General features: G+C 49.2%; 1 protein-coding gene across 1 annotated transcript in view; it reads right to left on the bottom strand.

Moving 5' to 3' along the window:
* LOC129823550 (protein APCDD1-like) overlaps window positions 1-23,044 on the bottom strand; it is a 44,324-nt gene continuing 21,280 nt past the window's right edge. The window contains exons 2-7 of the mRNA XM_055882373.1: window positions 17,099-17,285; window positions 9,547-9,757; window positions 9,096-9,272; window positions 7,336-7,479; window positions 4,583-4,904; window positions 1-3,877 (exon numbers count right to left, since the gene is read on the bottom strand). Of these exons, the coding sequence (XP_055738348.1) occupies window positions 3,408-3,877; window positions 4,583-4,904; window positions 7,336-7,479; window positions 9,096-9,272; window positions 9,547-9,757; window positions 17,099-17,285 (1,511 nt within the window). The 3' untranslated portion in view covers window positions 1-3,407. The remainder of the gene's footprint in view (window positions 3,878-4,582; window positions 4,905-7,335; window positions 7,480-9,095; window positions 9,273-9,546; window positions 9,758-17,098; window positions 17,286-23,044) is intronic.

Genomic DNA, 23,044 nt, shown 5'->3' with positions numbered 1-23,044 from the left:
TTATTACCAGTGTACAGTATCAAATCTTTAATTGTTATACATACTGTATACCCTGTTATGAAGAGGTCGTTTAAGGACACGTAAAACTAGGTGGTTCTCAGGCTAAAACAGAGTACCGCACTTTACATATAAAAAGAAAAAAGACCATGATTTCTAAACGTGGCATAACTCCTGACCTGTAAACCATGAAGTGTTTGGTGTTTGTTTATGGGGTAGATTAGAGAAACAAGTGACATTTAATATGAAACGTTTTTTTTTTTTGGTATCAGGTTGAGGAGTCGAAACAGTAGCATATTGGTCATGTTATATTAGTCGAGGAAGTCTCTGTGATAATGTAGGTGATGTCGTTATCGGTAGTCCTATTGTACTGATAATGTAGGTGACGTCATTATCGGTAGTCCTATTGTACTGATAATGCAGGTGATGTCATTATCGGTAGTCCTTTTGTACTGGTAATGTAGGTGATGTCATTATCGGTAGTCCTACTGTACTGATAATGCAGGTGATGTCATTATCGGTAGTCCTATTGTACTGATAATGTAGGTGATGTCATTATCAGTAGGCATATTGTACTGATAATGTAGGTGATGTCATTATCAGTAGGCATATTGTACTGATCATGTAGGTGATGTCATTATCAGTAGTCCTATTGTACTGGTAATGTAGGCGATGTCATTATCAGTAGTCCTATTGTACTGGTAATGTAGGTGATGTCATTATCAATAGTCATATTGTACTGGTAATGTAGGTGATGTCATTATCGGTAGTCCTATTGTACTGATAATGTAGGTGATGTCATTATCGGTAGTCCTATTGTACTGGTAATGTAGGTGATGTCATTATCGGTAGTCCTATTGTACTGGTAATGTAGGTGATGTCATTATCGGTAGTCATATTGTACTGGTAATGTAGGTGATGTCATTATCGGTAGTCCTATTGTACTGATGATGTAGGTGATGTCATTATCGGTAGTCCTATTGTACTGGTAATGTAGGTGATGTCATTATCGGTAGTCTTATTGTACTGGTAATGTAGGTGATGTCATTATCGGTAGTCCTATTGTACTGATGATGTAGGTGATGTCATTATCGGTAGACCTATTGTACTGATAATGTAAGTGATGTCATTATCGGTAGTCCTATTGTACTGGTAATGTAGGTGATGTCATTATCGGTAGTCCTATTGTACTGGTAATGTAGGCGATGTCATTATCAGTAGTCCTATTGTACTGGTAATGTAGGTGATGTCATTATCAGTAGTCCTATTGTACTGATAATGTAGGTGATGTCATTATTGGTAGTTCTATTGTACTGGTAATGTAGGTGATGTCATTATCGGTAGTCCTATTGTACTGATAATGTAGGTGATGTCATTATCGGTAGTCCTATTGTACTGATAATGTAGGTGATGTCATTATCGGTAGTCCTATTGTACTGGTAATGTAGGTGATGTCATTATCAGTAGTCCTATTGTACTGGTAATGTAGGCGATGTCATTATCGGTAGTCCTATTGTACTGATAATGTAGGCGATGTCATTATCGGTAGTCCTATTGTACTGATAATGTAGGTGATGTCATTATCGGTAGTCCTTTTGTACTGGTAATGTAGGTGATGTCATTATCGGTAGTCCTATTGTACTGGTAATGTAGGTGATGTCATTATCGGTAGTCCTATTGTACTGGTAATGTAGGTGATGTCATTATCGGTAGTCCTATTGTACTGATAATGTAGGTGATGTCATTATCGGTAGTCCTATTGTACTGGTAATGTAGGTGATGTCATTATCGGTAGTCCTATTGTACTGATAATGTAGGTGATGTCATTATCGGTAGTCCTATTGTACTGGTAATGTAGGTGATGTCATTATCGGTAGTCCTATTGTACTGAATGTATTTCCCTTTAAACTCTGAACACATACATGGGAGCTCACGTTCATCTTCATTATTTTCTAACAATGAAATATAGTATATTATACTATAATAATGATTTTTTTACATAGAAATGTATCTTATTTAATCTACTTGTAGTACCAATAAGAATGTGATATTTGTAATATTGCTGTATAAGACATCTTCTGTCCGTGTGGACAGATATAAGGCGCGTCTGAAATGAACACAGTCATATACTTGTACAGTTAAGCAATAAGGCCCGAAAGGTGTGGTGTGTGTGTGTGTATATACTGTATATATATATATATATATATTGGCCATATACCACAAACCCCTGAGCTGCCTTAATGCTATTATAAACTGGTTACCAACGTAATTATAACAGTAAACAAGTAGTTATGCGTCATACCTGTTAGTACAGTATATTGTCTGATATACCACAGCTTTCAGCCAATCAGCATTCAGCGCTCGAACTACCCAGTTTATAATGTTCCACTGAATCACAGTTACGGTGGTGCAGCAGTGGTAATAATGGAGTTCAAAGTTACCCAGGCATCAATGGAACTAGTCTCCACTCGCCCTCCTCTCTCTTTCCTCTCTCCACTCGCTCTCCTCTCTCCACTCGCCCTCCTCTCTCCACTCGCCCTCCTCTCTCCACTCGCCCTCCTCTCTCTTTCCTCTCTCCACTCGCCCTCCTCTCTCCAATCGCCCTCCTCTCTCCACTCGCCCTCCTCTCTCCACTCGCCCTCCTCTCTCCACTCCCCCTCCTCTCTCCCTCCTCTCTCCACTCGCCTCCCTCTCTCCACTCGCCCTCCTCTCTCCACTCGCCCTCCTCTCTCCCTCCTCTCTCCACTCGCCCTCCTCTCTCCACTCGCCCTCCTCTCTCCACTCGCACTCCTCTCTCCACTCGCCCTCCTCTCTCCCTCCTCTCTCCAATCGCCCTCCTCTCTCCACTCGCCCTCCTCTCTCCACTTGCCCTCCTCTCTCCACTCGCCCTCCTCTCTCCACTCCTCTCTCCACTCCTCCTCCTCTCTCCACTCGCCCTCCTCTCTCCACTCCACTCTCCACTCTCCCTCCTCTATCCACTCGCCCTCTTCTCTCCTTCCTCTCTCCACTCGCCCTCCCTCTCTCAACTCGCACTCCTCTCTCCACTCTCCTTCCTCTCGCCACTCGCCCTCATCCTCTCCACTCGCCCTTCCTCTCTCCACTCGCCCTCTTCTCTCCACTCGCCCTCCTCTCTCCTTCCTCTCTTTTCTCTCCACTCGCTCTCCACCTTGTCAACCCCCAGCTTCCATAGCTTCCACAACGTTCAAGGAGCCAAAGAGAGCTTTCAAAAGTTCAAGTGCGTTAAGTCACCGAAGCAGTCTCCTTTCCCACAGGGTAGAAGCTACAGTAGGTCGTCATCTCAGGGGCAGAATAGAATCCTCTCTCACGTCCCCCCAGTACACATTCACCCTATAATGTCTCTCGTCAGTGTCTCTATGTAAAAAAAATACAGACTTTAGTCAGTCAGTTCCTTAACTACGGCAACGGAACAACAGAAGTGAAACCAACGATGCGAGAACCACAGCACCGTTCCTGCTTTTCTGGTTCCGCGGTGTTCCACCGGTTCCACCATTACTCAGCCTCAGGTGTCGGTCCTCATCCTCCTCTCCCATGCCCTCTGACCTCTGACTGCTAGCGGAACACTTGACCAGGGGCATCTGGTACGAGGTCGCTCGTTTATCCGGCCGGTTGGGGCTGGACCCGTCGGAGGGTCTCTGTCCGTTGTAGAGGAGGTATCGTCCATGGGTGTCCTGTTCCATCCGGAACAGCTCGTACTCTGTGTGCGGGAGGCGGATCCCCAACGCCACGCAGCCATTGGTCAGGGTGACGTCCTGTTCAACTCCGACCTCCCAGGAGCCCTGGGCGCCACACTCGTTACCGTTGAACACGTTGAGAAGAGAAGTGGTGGCCAGGTCCATGGGCATCACACGCATGTGGTTCACTGGAGGGGGGTGGGAGGGAGGGGTGGGAGGGAGGGAGAGTTGGAGGGTGGGAGGGAGTGAGGAAGAGTTGGAGGGGGGTTGAGGGGGGTTAGGAGGGAGTGAGGAAGAGTTGGAGGGTGGGAGGGAGTGAGGAAGAGTTGGAGGGGGGGTGGGAGTGAGGAAGAGTTGGAGGGGGGGTGGGAGGGAGTGAGGAAGAGTTGGATGGGTGTAGGAGGGAGGGAGGACGAGTTGGAGGGGGGGTGGGAGGGAGTGAGGAAGAGTTGGAGGGAGTGTAAGAGGTAGGAAGAGTTGGAGGGGGGTGGGAGGGAGTGAGGAAGAGTTGGAGGGAGTGTAAGAGGTAGGAAGAGTTGGAGGGGGGGTGGGAGGGAGTGAGGAAGAGTTGGAGGGAGTGTAAGAGGGAGGAAGAGTTGGAGGGGGTGCAGGAGGGAGGGAGGAAGAGTTGGAGGGGGGTGGGAGGGAGGGAGGAAGAGTTGGAGGGAGTGTAAGAGGGAGGAAGAGTTGGAGGGGGTGCAGGAGGGAGGGAGGAAGAGTTGGAGGGGGGTGGGAGGGAGGGAGGAAGAGTTGGGGGGGTGAGAGGGAGAGAATGCAAGAGACAAGAGTTCAAGATCAGTGATAATTTTTTCTGAAATACACAGATCAACATCTCAACCACACACTTCAAAATGAACCTCAACAGGGTTTAACCTCAACCTTTGACCCTTTACCTTTGAAGACGAACTCCGTGCCTCCCATAACTCTAGTAGAGTGCGTCCCTCGGCTGTACCTCCCTCTAGCGTAGATACTGAAGGAGGGGTGTTTGCAGATGGGGTCAGAGTAGTGGTAGTAGTGGCCCTCCCAGGTCTGGTTGTTGTCATGGAAGATGAAGTGACGGGTCAGGAAGAGGACCTCAGGGCGGACCTCACAGCGCTGGCTCACCCACTGGCCATAGAGCCCCACTGTCATGTCCGCCCGCGGCGCCAGGATGGGAGGGTGGAACTCATCCGACCGGGAGATGATACGACAGGCAGTGCAGCCGTGGTCATGGTTCTGGAAGAGGAGAGAAGATTCAGAGGGGTAAAGGAGCTTCTTCTCCCTCAAAAAGATTTGATATGGGTCCTCAGATCCTCCAAACGTTCTACAGCTGCACCATTGAGAGCATCTTGACTGGCTGTATCACCACCTGGTACGGCAACTGCAAGGCACCCGACCGCAAGGCTGTACAGAGGGTGGTGAGTACGGCCCAGTACATCACTGAGGCCGACCTCCCTGCCATCCAGGACCTCTATACCAGGCGGTGTCAGAGGAAGGCCCCAAAATATTGTTAAAGACTCCAGCCACCCAAGTCATAGACTGTTCTCTCTGCTACCGCACGGCAAGCGGTACCAATGTACCCACACACTGGACTCTACCCACACACACTGGACTCTACCCAACACACTGGACTCTACCCACACAACACTGGACTCTACCCAACACACTGGACTCTACCCAACACACTGGACTCTACCCAACACACTGGACTCTACCCAACACACTGGACTCTACCCACACAACACTGGACTCTACCCAACACACTGGACTCTACCCAACACACTGGACTCTACCCAACACACTGGACTCTACCCCACACACTGGACTCTACCCAACACACTGGACTCTACCCAACACACTGGACTCTACCCACACACTGGACTCTACCCACACACTGGACTCTACCCACACACTGGACTCTACCCAACACACTGGACTCTACCCACACACTGGACTCTACCCACACACTGGACTCTACCCACACACTGGACTCTACCCACACAACAGTGGACTCTACCCACACACTGGACTCTACCCACACACTGGACTCTACCCACACACTGGACTCTACCCCACACACTGGACTCTACCCACACACTGGACTCTACTCACACTGGACTGTACCCACACAACACTGGACTCTACTCACACTGGACTCTACCCACAACACTGGACTCTACCCCCACACTGGACTGTACCCACACAGCACTGGACTCTACACACACACTGGACTCTACCCAACACACTGGACTCTACCCACACACTGGACTCTACCCACACACTGGACTCTACCCACACACTGGACTCTACCCACACACTGGACTCTACCAACACACTGGACTCTACCAACACACTGGACTCTATCCAACACACTGGACTCTACCCACACACTGGACTCTACCCACACACTGGACTCTACCCACACAACAGTGGACTCTACCCACACACTGGACTCTACCCACACACTGGACTCTACCCACACACTGGACTCTACCCACACACTGGACTCTACCCACACACTGGACTCTACCCACACACTGGACTCTACCCACACACTGGACTCTACCCACACACTGGACTCTACCAACACACTGGACTCTACCCACACACTGGACTCTACCCACACACTGGACTCTACCCACACAACAGTGGACTCTACCCACACACTGGACTCTACCCACACACTGGACTCTACCCACACACTGGACTCTACCCACACACTGGACTCTACCAACACACTGGACTCTACCCACACACTGGACTCTACTCACACTGGACTCTACCCACACACTGGACTCTACTCACACTGGACTGTACCCACACAACAGTGGACTCTACCCACACACTGGACTCTACCCACACACTGGACTCTACCCACACACACTGGCATTTGGAAATTGCTCCCAAGGATGAACCAGACTTGTGGAGGTCAACAATTTTTTTTCTGAGGTCTTGGCTGATTTCTTTTGATTTTCCCATTATGTCAAGCAAAGAGGCATTGAGTTTGAAGGTAGGCCTTGAAATACATCCGCAGGTACACCTCCACGTGACTCAAATGATGTCAATTAGCCTATCAGAAGCTTCTAAAGCCATGACATCATTTTCTGGAATTTTCCAAGCTGTTTAAAGGCACAGTCAACTTACTGTATGTAAACTTCTGAACCACTGGAATTGTGATACAGTGAATTATAAGTGATATAATCTGTCTGTAAACAATTGTTGGAAAAATGACTTGTGTCATGCACGAAGTAGATGTCCTAACCGACTTGCCAAAACTATAGTTTGTTAATTAACAAACAAGAAATTTGTGGAGTGGTTGAAAAACGAGTTTTAATGACTCCAACCTAAGTGTATGTAAACTTCTGACTTCAACTGTATGTGTATTAAACTCAGTGGTCAGTTTATTAGGTACACCACCACCACCAACTGTACGTGTAGGAACAAACAGACCCTAGAATTGAACTGGCCAGCAACTGAAATTGTCAACTGAAGTCAGAGTCTGTTAAGCGGTGGACAACAGACAGATTATTACTCACCTTGGAGGTCTGGGAGACTTCCTGGTAGCTAGAAGGTCTGTAGCCTATCCTCTGGGCACGCTCAGTGTGGAAGTACCACACTACAGAGTACACGCTACCACACACACAACGATATACAGTAAAGTAGTAACCTTAGCATGTTGTAACGCAGCCTGATAGCTGGACGGCCTATAATAAATCCTCTGTGATTTCTCCGTGTGGATGTCTCCCAGGAACAGCTCCTCAACCAGGTGATCCACGTTATGATGGAGGTACTGTTTCTCCACACGCTGCAGCTGCAGGGGGGGGGAGGAGGAGGTGGGGTTGGGGGGGAGGAGGAGGTGGGGTTGGGGAGAAGAAGGAGGTGGGGTTGGGGGAAGAAGGAGGTGGGGTTGGGGAGAAGAAGGAGGTGGGGTTGGGGAGAAGAAGGAGGTGGGGTTGGGGAGAAGAAGGAGGTGGGGTTGGGGAGAAGAAGGAGGTGGGGTTGGGGGAAGAAGGAGGTGGGGTTGGGGAGAAGAAGGAGGTGGGGTTGGGGAGAAGAAGGAGGTGGGGTTGGGGGAAGAAGGAGGTGGGGTTGGGGAGAAGAAGGAGGTGGGGATGGGGAGAAGAAGGAGGTGGGGTTGGGGAGAAGAAGGAGGTGGGGTTGGGGAGAAGAAGGAGGTGGGGATGGGGAGAAGAAGGAGGTGGGGATGGGGAGAAGAAGGAGGTGGGGTTGGGGAGAAGAAGGAGGTGGGGTTGGGGGAAGAAGGAGGTGGGGTTGGGGGAAGAAGGAGGTGGGGTTGGGGAGAAGAAGGAGGTGGGGTTGGGGAGAAGAAGGAGGTGGGGATGGGGAGAAGAAGGAGGTGGGGATGGGGAGAAGAAGGAGGTGGGGTTGGGGAGAAGAAGGAGGTGGGGATGGGGAGAAGAAGGAGGTGGGGTTGGGGTGAAGAAGGAGGTGGGGTTGGGGTGAAGAAGGAGGTGGGGATGGGGAGAAGAAGGAGGTGGGGTTGGGGTGAAGAAGGAGGTGGGGTTGGGGTGAAGAAGGAGGTGGGGATGGGGAGAAGAAGGAGGTGGGGTTGGGGTGAAGAAGGAGGTGGGGATGGGGAGAAGAAGGAGGTGGGGTTGGGGAGAAGAAGGAGGTGGGGATGGGGAGAAGAAGGAGGTGGGGTTGGGGAGAAGAAGGAGGTGGGGTTGGGGTGAAGAAGGAGGTGGGGTTGGGGAGAAGAAGGAGGTGGGGTTGGGGAGAAGAAGGAGGTGGGGTTGGGGAGAAGAAGGAGGTGGGGTTGGGGGAAGAAGGAGGTGGGGATGGGGAGAAGAAGGAGGTGGGGATGGGGAGAAGAAGGAGGTGGGGATGGGGAGAAGAAGGAGGTGGGGTTGGGGAGAAGAAGGAGGTGGGGTTGGGGAGAAGAAGGAGGTGGGGATGGGGAGAAGAAGGAGGTGGGGTTGGGGAGAAGAAGGAGGTGGGGTTGGGGAGAAGAAGGAGGTGGGGTTGGGGAGAAGAAGGAGGTGGGGATGGGGAGAAGAAGGAGGTGGGGATGGGGAGAAGAAGGAGGTGGGGTTGGGGAGAAGAAGGAGGTGGGGTTGGGGAGAAGAAGGAGGTGGGGTTGGGGTGAAGAAGGAGGTGGGGTTGGGGAGAAGAAGGAGGTGGAGGCAGAGGGGGGAAGGAGAATACTTTAGTGTCCAATTTAGAAGAATGTCCAACAGAAATGTATTGTCTTCTACTTTCCCTTGGAAAGACAGACAGGTTGGTGTGGTCTGAGCAGAGGGCAGCCATGCTGCAATGCCCCCTGGGTAGTTTCTAAGGGGCAAGTGCCTTGCTCAAGAACACAACAACTGGATATGGCATCTAGCTGCCAACCCGCTGCCAACCAGATTTAGTCTGGCGTGGGATTTGAACCTGCCACCTTTCCGGTTAGGAGCCCTCCTCACTAACCTGGAGCTCGTGCATGGAGAAGTTGAGCTCCCTGGAGCAGTCACAGCCGCCCTCGTCACTCCACAGCTCATAGTTTACATTGGGTTCCCATGGTGCTTTGCTCCTCATGGCGCCCCGACAGCTCCGGTTCAACCGCTGGTTCAGGTCTTTGGCCACGTCTGCACTGTGACACACTACCTGGGTAATGGGATAGATACACATGTACTGTAGAAATACACACACACACACACACACACACACACACACACACACACACACACACACACACACACACACACACACACACACACACACACACACACACACACACACACACACACACACACACACACACACACACACACCACCTGGTAGTGGGATAGATACACACCTACTGTAGAAATATAGACACACACACACACACCTGGAGACACACACACACAGAGTCATGCTGGAAGAGACACCCTCCTACCTGTGTGCGGTGGAGCTGGTAGTCAGCCTCTGTTCCTCCTCTGATTATCCAGGAGGCCTGTCTGAGCCTCAGCCGTCCCCGGGCCACCAGGGTGTAGGTGGGGCTGGTGCAGTGGTTGTCCCTGTAGTAGAACTGGTTGGCCTTGAACGTGTTGTTGGGGAAGAACCGGTACGACCGCGTCAGGAACTCTGGGCCAGGACGCACCTCACAGCTGGCAGACGGAGAGAGAGATGGATGAGGAGAGGACTTAGAGAGGTGGATGGAGAGAGGACTTAGAGAGAGGTGGATGGAGAGAGGACTTAGAGAGAGATGGATGGAGAGAGGACTTAGACAGAGGTGGATGGGGACAGGACTTAGAGAGAGGTGGATGGGGACATGACTTAGAGAGAGGTGGATGGAGAGAGGACTTAGAGAGAGATGGATGGGGGACAGGACTTAGAGAGAGGTGGATGGAGGACAGGACTTAGAAAGAGGTGGATGGGGGACAGGACTTAGAGAGAGGTGGATGGGGACAGGACTTAGAGAGAGATGGATGGGGGACAGGACTTAGACAGAGGTGGATGGAGGACAGGACTTAGAGAGAGGTGGATGGGGACAGGACTTAGAGAGAGGTGGATGGGGGACGGGACTTAGAGAGAGGTGGATGGGGACAGGACTTAGAGAGAGGTGGATGGGGGACAGGACTTAGAGAGAGGTGGATGGGGACGGGGGTTAGACAGAGGTGGATGGGGGATAGGACTTAGAGAGAGGTGGATGGGGACAGGACTTAGAGAGAGGTGGATGGGGACAGGACTTAGACAGAGGTGGATGGAGGACAGGACTTAGAGAGAGGTGGATGGGGACAGGACTTAGACAGAGGTGGATGGGGGACAGGACTTAGAGAGAGGTGGATGGGGACAGGACTTAGAGAGAGGTGGATGGGGACAGGACTTAGAGAGAGGTGGATGGAGACAGGACTTAGATAGAGGTGGATGGGGACAGGACTTAGAGAGAGATGAATGGGGACAGGACTTAGAGAGGTGGATGGGGACAGGACTTAGAGAGAGGTGGATGGGGACAGGACTTAGAGAGAGGTGGATGGAGACAGGACTTAGAGAGAGGTGGATGGGGACGGGGGTAAGAGAGAGGTGGATGGGGACAGGACTTAGAGAGAGGTGGATGGGGGACAGGACTTAGACAGAGGTGGATGGGGACGGGGGTTAGAGAGAGGTGGATGGTGACGGGGGTTAGAGAGAGGTGGATGGGGACAGGACTTAGAGAGAGGTGGATGGGGACAGGACTTAGACAGAGGTGGATGGGGACGGGGGTTAGAGAGAGGTGGATGGGGACAGGACTTAGACAGAGGTGGATGGGGACAGGACAGACATAGGTGGATGGGGACAGGACTTAGAGAGAGGTGGATGGGGGACAGGACTTAGATAGAGGTGGATGGGGACAGGACTTAGAGAGAGATGGATGGGGGACAGGACTTAGAGAGGTGGATGGGGACAGGACTTAGAGAGAGGTGGATGGGGACAGGACTTAGAGAGAGGTGGATGGAGACAGGACTTAGAGAGAGGTGGATGGGGACAGGACTTAGAGAGAGGTGGATGGGGGACAGGACTTAGAGAGAGGTGGATGGAGACAGGACTTAGAGAGAGGTGGATGGGGACAGGACTTAGAGAGAGGTGGATGGGGACAGGACTTAGAGAGAGGTGGATGGGGACGGGGGTTAGAGAGAGGTGGATGGGGACAGGACTTAGAGAGAGGTGGATGGAGACAGGACTTAGACAGAGGTGGATGGAGACAGGACTTAGAGAGAGGTGGATGGGGACAGGACTTAGAGAGAGGTGGATGGGGACGGGGGTTAGAGAGAGTTGGATAGGGACAGGCCTTAGAGAGAGGTGGATGGAGACAGGACGTAGAGAGAGGTGGATGGAGACAGGATTTAGAGAGAGGTGGATGGGGACAGGACTTAGAGAGAGGTGGATGGGGACAGGACTTAGACAGAGGTGGATGGAGACAGGACTTAGAGAGAGGTGGATGGGGACGGGGGTTAGAGAGAGGTGGATGGGGACAGGACTTAGACAGAGGTGGATGGAGACAGGACTTAGAGAGAGGTGGATGGGGACAGGACTTAGAGAGGTGGATGGGGACAGGACTTAGAGAGAGGTGGATGGGGACAGGACTTAGAGAGAGGCGGATGGGGACAGGACTTAGAGAGAGGCGGATGGAGACGGGGGTTAGAGAGAGGTGGATGGGGACAGGACTTAGAGAGAGGTGGATGGGGACGGGGGTTAGAGAGAGGTGGATGGGGACAGGACTTAGAGAGAGGTGGATGGGGGACAGGACTTAGACAGAGGTGGATGGGGACAGGACTTAGAGAGAGGTGGATGGGGACGGGGGTTAGAGAGAGGTGGATGGGGGACGGGGGTTAGAGAGAGGTGGATGGGGGACAGGACTTAGAGAGAGGTGGATGGGGACGGGGGTTAGAGAGAGGTGGATGGTGACAGGACTTAGAGAGAGGTGGATGGGGACAGGACTTAGAGAGAGGTGGATGGAGACAGGACTTAGATAGAGGTGGATGGGGACAGGACTTAGAGAGAGATGGATGGGGGACAGGACTTAGAGAGGTGGATGGGGACAGGACTTAGAGAGAGGTGGATGGGGACAGGACTTAGAGAGAGGTGGATGGAGACAGGACTTAGAGAGAGGTGGATGGGGACGGGGGTTAGAGAGAGGTGGATGGGGACAGGACTTAGAGAGAGGTGGATGGGGGACAGGACTTAGACAGAGGTGGATGGGGACGGGGTTAGAGAGAGATGGATAGGTACGGGGGTTAGAGAGAGGTGGATGGGGACAGGACTTAGAGAGAGGTGGATGGGGACAGGACTTAGAGAGAGGTGGATGGGGGACAGGACTTAGACAGAGGTGGATGGGGGACAGGACTTAGACAGAGGTGGATGGGGACAGGACTTAGAGAGAGGTGGATGGGGACGGGGGTTAGAGAGAGGTGGATGGGGACAGGACTTAGAGAGAGGTGGATGGGGACAGGACTTAGAGAGAGGTGGATGGGGGACAGGACTTAGACAGAGGTGGATGGGGACGTGGGTTAGAGAGAGGTGGATGGGGACAGGACTTAGAGAGAGGTGGATGGGGACGGGGGTTAGAGAGAGGTGGATGGGGACAGGACTTAGAGAGAGGTGGATGGGGGACAGGACTTAGACAGAGGTGGATGGGGACAGGACTTAGAGAGAGGTGGATGGGGACAGGACTTAGAGAGAGGTGGATGGGGACGGGGGTTAGAGAGAGGTGGATGGTGGACGGGGGTTAGAGAGAGGTGGATGGGGGACAGGACTTAGAGAGAGGTGGATGGGGACAGGACTTAGAGAGAGTGGATGGGGACGGGGGTTAGACAGAGGTGGATGGGGGACAGGACTTAGAGAGAGGTGGATGGGGGACAGGACTTAGAGAGAGGTGGATGGGGACAGGACTTAGACAGAGGTGGATGGGGGACAGGACTTAGAGAGAGGTGGATGGGGGACAGGACTTAGAGAGAGGTGGATGGAGACAGGACTTAGAGAGAGGTGGATGGGGGACAGGACTTAGAGAGAGGTGGATGGGGGACAGGACTTAGAGAGAGGTGGATGGAGACAGGACTTAGAGAGAGGTGGATGGAGACAGGACTTAGAGAGAGGTGGATGGGGAGAGGACTTAGAGAGAGGCGGATGGAGACAGGACTTAGAGAGAGGTGGATGGAGACAGGACTTAGAGAGAGGTGGATGGGGGACAGGACTTAGAGAGAGATGGATGGGGACAGCACTTAGACAGAGATGGATGGGGACAGGACTTAGAGAGAGGTGGATGGGGACAGGACTTAGAGAGAGGTGGATGGAGACAGGACTTAGAGAGAGGTGGATGGGGACAGGACTTAGACAGAGGTGGATGGGGACAGGACTTAGAGAGAGGTGGATGGGGGACAGGACTTAGACAGAGGTGGATGGGGACAGGACTTAGAGAGAGGTGGATGGGGGACAGGACTTAGACAGAGGTGGATGGGGACGGGGGTTAGAGAGAGGTGGATGGGGACAGGACTTAGAGAGAGGTGGATGGGGACGGGGGTTAGAGAGAGGTGGATGGGGACAGGACTTAGAGAGAGGTGGATGGGGGACAGGACTTAGACAGAGGTGGATGGGGACAGGACTTAGAGAGAGGTGGATGGGGACAGGACTTAGAGAGAGGTGGATGGGGACGGGGGTTAGAGAGAGGTGGATGGGGGACGGGGGTTAGAGAGAGGTGGATGGGGGACAGGACTTAGAGAGAGGTGGATGGGGACGGGGGTTAGAGAGAGGTGGATGGGGACAGGACTTAGAGAGAGGTGGATGGGGACAGGACTTAGAGAGAGGTGAATGGAGACAGGACTTAGATAGAGGTGGATGGGGACAGGACTTAGAGAGAGATGGATGGGGGACAGGACTTAGAGAGGTGGATGGGGACAGGACTTAGAGAGAGGTGGATGGGGACAGGACTTAGAGAGAGGTGGATGGAGACAGGACTTAGAGAGAGGTGGATGGGGACGGGGGTTAGAGAGAGGTGGATGGGGACAGGACTTAGAGAGAGGTGGATGGGGGACAGGACTTAGAGAGAGGTGGATGGGGGACAGGACTTAGACAGAGGTGGATGGGGACAGGACTTAGAGAGAGGTGGATGGGGGACAGGACTTAGAGAGAGGTGGATGGGGGACAGGACTTAGACAGAGGTGGATGGGGACAGGACTTAGAGAGAGGTGGATGGGGACAGGACTTAGAGAGAGGTGGATGGGGACGGGGGTTAGAGAGAGGTGGATGGGGGACGGGGGTTAGAGAGAGGTGGATGGGGGACAGGACTTAGAGAGAGGTGGATGGGGACAGGACTTAGAGAGAGGTGGATGGGGACGGGGGTTAGACAGAGGTGGATGGGGGACAGGACTTAGAGAGAGGTGGATGGGGGACAGGACTTAGAGAGAGGTGGATGGAGACAGGACTTAGAGAGAGGTGGATGGGGGACAGGACTTAGAGAGAGGTGGATGGGGGACAGGACTTAGAGAGAGGTGGATGGAGACAGGACTTAGAGAGAGGTGGATGGAGACAGGACTTAGAGAGAGGTGGATGGGGACAGGACTTAGAGAGAGGCGGATGGAGACAGGACTTAGAGAGAGGTGGATGGGGGACAGGACTTAGAGAGAGATGGATGGGGACAGCACTTAGACAGAGATGGATGGGGACAGGACTTAGAGAGAGGTGGATGGGGGACAGGACTTAGAGAGAGGTGGATGGAGACAGGACTTAGAGAGAGGTGGATGGGGACAGGACTTAGACAGAGGTGGATGGGGACAGGACTTAGAGAGAGGTGGATGGGGGACAGGACTTAGACAGAGGTGGGTGGGGACAGGACTTAGAGAGAGGTGGATGGGGGACAGGACTTAGAGAGAGGTGGATGGAGACAGGACTTAGAGAGAGGTGGATGGGGACGGGGGTTAGAGAGAGGTGGATGGGGGACGGGGGTTAGAGAGAGGTGGATGGGGGACAGGACTTAGAGAGAGGTGGATGGGGACGGGGGTTAGAGAGAGGTGGATGGGGACAGGACTTAGAGAGAGGTGGATGGGGACAGGACTTAGAGAGAGGTGGATGGAGACAGGACTTAGATAGAGGTGGATGGGGACAGGACTTAGAGAGAGATGGATGGGGGACAGGACTTAGAGAGGTGGATGGGGACAGGACTTAGAGAGAGGTGGATGGAGACAGGACTTAGAGAGAGGTGGATGGGTACAGGACTTAGACAGAGGTGGGTGGGGACAGGACTTAGAGAGAGGTGGATGGGGGACAGGACTTAGAGAGAGGTGGATGGGGACAGGACTTAGACAGAGGTGGATGGGGACAGGACTTAGAGAGAGGTGGATGGGGGACAGGACTTAGACAGAGGTGGATGGGGACAGGACTTAGAGAGAGGCTGATGGGGGACAGGACTTAGAGAGAGGTGGATGGGGACAGGACTTAGAGAGAGGTGGATGGGGGACATGACTTAGAGAGAGGTGGATGGGGACAGGACTTAGAGAGAGGTGGATGGAGACAGGACTTAGAGAGAGGTGGATGGGGGACAGGACTTAGAGAGAGGTGGATGGGGGACAGGACTTAGACAGAGGTGGATGGGGACAGGACTTAGAGAGAGGTGGATGGGGGACAGGACTTAGACAGAGGTGGATGGGGACAGGACTTAGAGAGAGGTGGATGGGGGACAGGACTTAGACAGAGGTGGATGGGGACAGGACTTAGAGAGAGGTGGATGGGGGACAGGACTTAGAGAGAGGTGGATGGGGACAGGACTTAGAGAGAGCTGGATGGGGACAGGACTTAGACAGAGGTGGGTGGGGACAGGACTTAGAGAGAGGTGGATGGGGGACAGGACTTAGAGAGAGGTGGATGGAGACAGGACTTAGAGAGAGGTGGATGGGGACGGGGGTTAGAGAGAGGTGGATGGGGGACGGGGGTTAGAGAGAGGTGGATGGGGGACAGGACTTAGAGAGAGGTGGATGGGGACGGGGGTTAGAGAGAGGTGGATGGGGACAGGACTTAGAGAGAGGTGGATGGGGACAGGACTTAGAGAGAGGTGGATGGAGACAGGACTTAGATAGAGGTGGATGGGGACAGGACTTAGAGAGAGATGGATGGGGGACAGGACTTAGAGAGGTGGATGGGGACAGGACTTAGAGAGAGGTGGATGGAGACAGGACTTAGAGAGAGGTGGATGGGTACAGGACTTAGACAGAGGTGGGTGGGGACAGGACTTAGAGAGAGGTGGATGGGGGACAGGACTTAGAGAGAGGTGGATGGGGACAGGACTTAGACAGAGGTGGATGGGGACAGGACTTAGAGAGAGGTGGATGGGGGACAGGACTTAGACAGAGGTGGATGGGGACAGGACTTAGAGAGAGGCTGATGGGGGACAGGACTTAGAGAGAGGTGGATGGGGACAGGACTTAGAGAGAGGTGGATGGGGGACATGACTTAGAGAGAGGTGGATGGGGACAGGACTTAGAGAGAGGTGGATGGAGACAGGACTTAGAGAGAGGTGGATGGGGGACAGGACTTAGAGAGAGGTGGATGGGGGACAGGACTTAGACAGAGGTGGATGGGGACAGGACTTAGAGAGAGGTGGATGGGGGACAGGACTTAGACAGAGGTGGATGGGGACAGGACTTAGAGAGAGGTGGATGGGGGACAGGACTTAGACAGAGGTGGATGGGGACAGGACTTAGAGAGAGGTGGATGGGGGACAGGACTTAGAGAGAGGTGGATGGGGACAGGACTTAGAGAGAGCTGGATGGGGACAGGACTTAGAGAGAGGTGGATGGGGACAGGACTTAGAGAGAGGCGGATGGGGGACGGGGGTTAGAGTTAGGGTTGAGCCTAGGATTGGAGCCTGGTTTAGTCGTACCTGGTGGAGACCCAGTGGCCCTCTATGTTGGGGGGAGTGTGGTTAGGGGTAGGGTTAGAGTTAGGGTTGAGCCTAGGGCTGGAGCCTGGTTTAGTCGTACCTGGTGGAGACCCAGTGGCCCTCGATGTTGGGGGGCATCTGGACGGTGATCCGGGCCCCGTGGTGAAGATGCTTCAACATGTGTTGACACTGGGAGTGTTTAGCAGGACGACCAAACGTCTTCTCCAGGAACAGCAGGCGACTGGAGTGGCCCTCTGAGGAGTGGTGGGACGAACCCTCAGTCCAACCTAATGGGAGACAATAGAGACAATAGGTTACGAACCCTCAGTCCAACCTAATGGAAGACAATAGGTTACAAACCCTCAGTCCAACCTAATGGAAGACAATAGGTTACAAACCCTCAGTCCAACCTAATGGAAGACAATAGAGACAATAGGTTACAAACCCTCAGTCCAACCTAATGAGAGACAATAGAGACAATAGGTTACAAACCCTCAGTCCAACCTAATGGAAGACAATAGGTTACAAACCCTCAGTCCAACCTAATGGAAGACAATAGAGACAATAGGTTACAAACCCTCAGTCCAACCTAATGGAAGACAATAGGTTACAAACCCTCAGTCCAACCTAATGGAAGACAATAGAGACAATAGGTTACAAACCCTCAGTCCAACCTAATGGAAGACAATAGGTTACAAACCCTCAGTCCAACCTAATGGAAGACAATAGAGACAATAGGTTAAAAACCCTCAGTCCAACCTAATGGAAGACAATAGAGACACTAGGTTACAAACCCTCAGTCCAACCTAATGAGAGACAATAGAGACAATAGGTTACCAACCCTCAGTCCAACCTAATGGAAGACAATAGAGACAATAGGTTACCAACCCTCAGTCCAACCTAATGGAGGACAATAGAGACAATAGGTTACAAACCCTCAGTCCAACCTAATGAGAGACAATAGAGACAATAGGTTACAAACCCTCAGTCCAACCTAATGGAAGACAATAGAGACAATAGGTTACCAACCCTCAGTCCAACCTAATGGAGGACAATAGAGACAATAGGTTACAAACCCTCAGTCCAACCTAATGGAAGACAATAGAGACAATAGGTTACAAACCCTCAGTCCAACCTAATGGAAGACAATAGAGACAATAGGTTACAAACCCTCAGTCCAACCTAATGGAAGACAATAGGTTACAAACCCTCAGTCCAACCTAATGGAAGACAATAGGTTACAAACCCTCAGTCCAACCTAATGAGAGACAATAGAGACACTAAGTTACAAACCCTCAGTCCAACCTAATGAGAGACAATAGAGACAATAGGTTACAAACCCTCAGTCCAACGTAATGGAAGACAATAGAGACAATAGGTTACAAACCCTCAGTCCAACCTAATGGAAGACAATAGGTTACAAACCCTCAGTCCAACCTAATGAGAGACAATAGAGACAATAGGTTACAAACCCTCAGTCCAACCTAATGGAAGACAATAGGTTACAAACCCTCAGTCCAACCTAATGGAAGACAATAGAGACAATAGGTTACAAACCCTCAGTCCAACCTAATGGAAGACAATAGAGACACTAGGTTACAAACCCTCAGTCCAACCTAATGGAAGACAATAGAGACAATAGGTTACAAACCCTCAGTCCAACCTAATGAGAGACAATAGAGACAATAGGTTACCAACCCTCAGTCCAACCTAATGGAAGACAATAGAGACAATAGGTTACCAACCCTCAGTCCAACCTAATGGAGGACAATAGAGACAATAGGTTACAAACCCTCAGTCCAACCTAATGAGAGACAATAGAGACAATAGGTTACAAACCCTCAGTCCAACCTAATGGAAGACAATAGAGACAATAGGTTACAAACCCTCAGTCCAACCTAATGGAAGACAATAGAGACAATAGGTTACAAACCCTCAGTCCAACCTAATGGAAGACAATAGGTTACAAACCCTCAGTCCAACCTAATGGAAGACAATAGGTTACAAACCCTCAGTCCAACCTAATGAGAGACAATAGAGACACTAAGTTACAAACCCTCAGTCCAACCTAATGAGAGACAATAGAGACAATAGGTTACAAACCCTCAGTCCAACGTAATGGAAGACAATAGAGACAATAGGTTACAAGCCCTCAGTCCAACCTAATGGAAGACAATAGGTTACAAACCCTCAGTCCAACCTAATGAGAGACAATAGAGACAATAGGTTACAAACCCTCAGTCCAACCTAATGGAAGACAATAGGTTACAAACCCTCAGTCCAACCTAATGGAAGACAATAGAGACAATAGGTTACAAACCCTCAGTCCAACCTAATGGAAGACAATAGAGACAATAGGTTAAAAACCCTCAGTCCAACCTAATGGAAGACAATAGAGACAATAGGTTACAAACCCTCAGTCCAACCTAATGGAAGACAATAGGTTACAAACCCTCAGTCCAACCTAATGGAAGACAATAGAGACAATAGGTTACAAACCCTCAGTCCAACCTAATGGAGGACAATAGAGACAATAGGTTACAAACCCTCAGTCCAACCTAATGAGAGACAATAGAGACAATAGGTTACAAACCCTCAGTCCAACCTAATGAGAGACAATAGAGACACTAGGTTACAAACCCTCAGTCCAACCTAATGAGAGACAATAGAGACAATAGGTTAAAAACCCTCAGTCCAACCTAATGGAAGACAATAGAGACAATAGGTTACAAACCCTCAGTCCAACCTAATGAGAGACAATAGAGACAATAGGTTACAAACCCTCAGTCCAACCTAATGGAGGACAATAGAGACAATAGGTTACAAACCCTCAGTCCAACCTAATGAGAGACAATAGAGACAATAGGTTACAAACCCTCAGTCCAACCTAATGAGAGACAATAGAGACACTAGGTTACAAACCCTCAGTCCAACCTAATGGAAGACAATAGAGACAATAGGTTAAAAACCCTCAGTCCAACCTAATGGAAGACAATAGAGACAATAGGTTACAAACCCTCAGTCCAACCTAATGGAAGACAACAGGTTACATTTAGTAACTCAACATTGGCAACAAGAGTTGTTAGCACCAGTATATGTTATACTCACTTAAACAAAAAAAAACGTGCTTAGTAGGAGTCATTGTTTCCTGGGAACATTTTACACATAACATCAATGACTAAACCTTAGTTTAATAAGCCACAGTCTGAGATGTTCAGTACTTTAATGAAGCAATAACAACCGAGGGGGGTGGTATACGGCCAATGCACCACGGCTAAGAGCTGCTCTTAAGCATAACACAACGTGGAGTGCCTGAACACAGCCCTTGGTTAATTGGCCATATACCACAAACCCCTCGAGGTGCCTTATTGCCATTATAAACTGGTTACCAACGTAATTCGAGCAGTAAAACTATACGTTTTGTCATACCCGTGGTATAAGGTCTGATATACCACGGCTGTCAACCAATCAGCATTCAGGGCTCGAACCACCCAGTTTATAACAGCTAATTAGTAACTCATGTTATTGAAGTCTAGTCTAAAGCGGTCTGCGGTGTATTTCACAGCGTGTTACTTGGGTAAAACAGTGAAATACCTTCACATGCTTCCCAGGCCAGCACTCTGCTCGATTTCATACAGATGTAGCTCTTCAGTACGTTTAAACATTTAAAAGTGATAAGAGGTTTAATGTAGTCAATTTAACCCTCGTCATCACTATGGGATTAATAATCTAGTCAACTAGAATCTAGTTTAACCCCTCATTATCACCCAGGGATTAACTCAAGTTAATGAACCTGTGTGTCACACCTGGGAGACGTTTCCAGGACGGATTAAAGGCTTGATTCAGCACGTAGAGCTCTATAGCCTGAACACCTAATCAAATGGCTAAGCAGACTATTTGTGTTGCCATCCCCCTTTTACACCACTGCTACTCTCTGCTGTTATCATCTATGCATAGTCACTTTTGTACCGGTACCCCCCTGTATATAGCCTCCACATTGACTCTGTACCGTAACACCCTGTATATAGCCTCCACATTGACTCTGTACCGTAAAACCCTGTATATAGTCCCTCTATTGTTATTTTATTGCTGCTCTTTAATTACTTGTTACTTTTATTTCTTATTCTTATCATATTTTTTTTTAAACTGCATTGTTGGTTAGGGGCTTGTAAGTAAGCATTTCACTGTAAGGTCTACACTTGTTGTATTCGGCATATGTGACTAATAACATTTGATTTGATTTGATGATCTGTTCTATAACATGATGATCTGTTCTATAACATGATGATCTATTAGATGATGATCTGCTCTATAGCATGATCTGTTCTATAACAGGATGATCTGTTCTATAACATGATGATCTGTTCTATAACATGATGATATGTTCTATAACATGATGATCTGTTCTATAACATGATGATCTGTTCTATAACATGATGATCTGTTCTAAAACATGACGGTCTGTTCTATAACATGATGATCTATAACATGATGATCTGTTCTATAACATGATGATCTGTTCTATAACAGGATGATCTGTTCTATAACATGACGGTCTGTTCTATAACATGATGATCTATAACATGATGATCTGTTCTATAACATGATGATCTGTTCTATAACATGATGATCTGTTCTATAGCATGATGATCTGTTCTATAACATGACGGTCTGTTCTATAACATGATGATCTGCTCTATAACATGACAGTCTGTTCTATAACATGATGATCTGTTCTATAACATGATGATCTGTTCTATAACATGATGATCTGTTCTATAACATGATGATCTGCTCTATAACATGATGATCTGTTCTATAACATGATGATCTATTAGATGATGATATGTTCTATAACATGATGATCTATTCTATAACATGATGATCTGTTCTATAACATGATGATCTGTTCTATAACATGATGATCTATTAGATGATGATATGTTCTATAACATGATGATCTATTAGATGATGATCTGCTCTATAACAGGATGATCTGTTCTATAACATGATGATCTGCTCTATAACATGATGATCTATAACATGATGATCTGTTCTATAACATGATGATCTGTTCTATAACATGATGATCTATAACATGATGATCTGCTCTATAACATGATGATCTGTTCTATAACATGATGATCTGCTCTATAACATGATGATCTGCTCTATAACATGATGATCTGTTCTATAACATGATGATCTGTTAGATGATGATCTGTTCTATAACATGATGATCTGTTCTATAACATGATGATCTGTTCTATAACATGATGATCTGTTCTATAACATGATGATCTGTTCTATAACATGATGATCTGCTCTATAACATGATGATCTATTCTATAACATGATGATCTGTTCTATAACATGATGATCTGTTCTATAACATGGTGATCTGTTCTATAACATGATGATCTATTCTATAACATGATGATCTGTTCTATAACATGATGATGTGTTCTATAACATGATGATCTGCTCTATAACATGATGATCTGTTCTATAACATGATGATCTATTAGATGATGACCTGTTCTATAACATGATAATATGTTCTATAATATGATAATATGTTCGATAACATGATGATCTGTTCTATAACATGATGATCTGCTCTATAACATGACGATCTGTTCTATAACATGATGATCTGTTCTATAACATGATGATCTATTAGATGATGATCTGTTCTATAACATGATAATATGTTCTATAATATGATAATATGTTCTATAACATGATGATCTGTTCGATAACATGATGATCTGCTCTATAACATGACGATCTGTTCTATAACATGATGATCTATTAGATGATGATCTGCTCTATAACATGATGATCTATTAGATGATGATCTGTTCTATAACATGATGATCTGCTCTATAACATGATGATCTGTTCTATAACATGATGATCTGCTCTATAACATGATAATCTGTTCTATAACATGATGATCTATTAGATGATGATCTGCTCTATAACATGATGATCTCTTCTATAACATGATGATCTGTTCTATAACATGATGATCTGCTCTATA

This window comes from Salvelinus fontinalis, chromosome 26 (assembly GCF_029448725.1).
Source record: "Salvelinus fontinalis isolate EN_2023a chromosome 26, ASM2944872v1, whole genome shotgun sequence".
NCBI lineage: Eukaryota > Metazoa > Chordata > Actinopteri > Salmoniformes > Salmonidae > Salvelinus > Salvelinus fontinalis.
The sequence above is the reverse complement of the archived record's forward strand: the minus strand, read 5'-3'. Positions and strand labels throughout refer to the sequence as shown.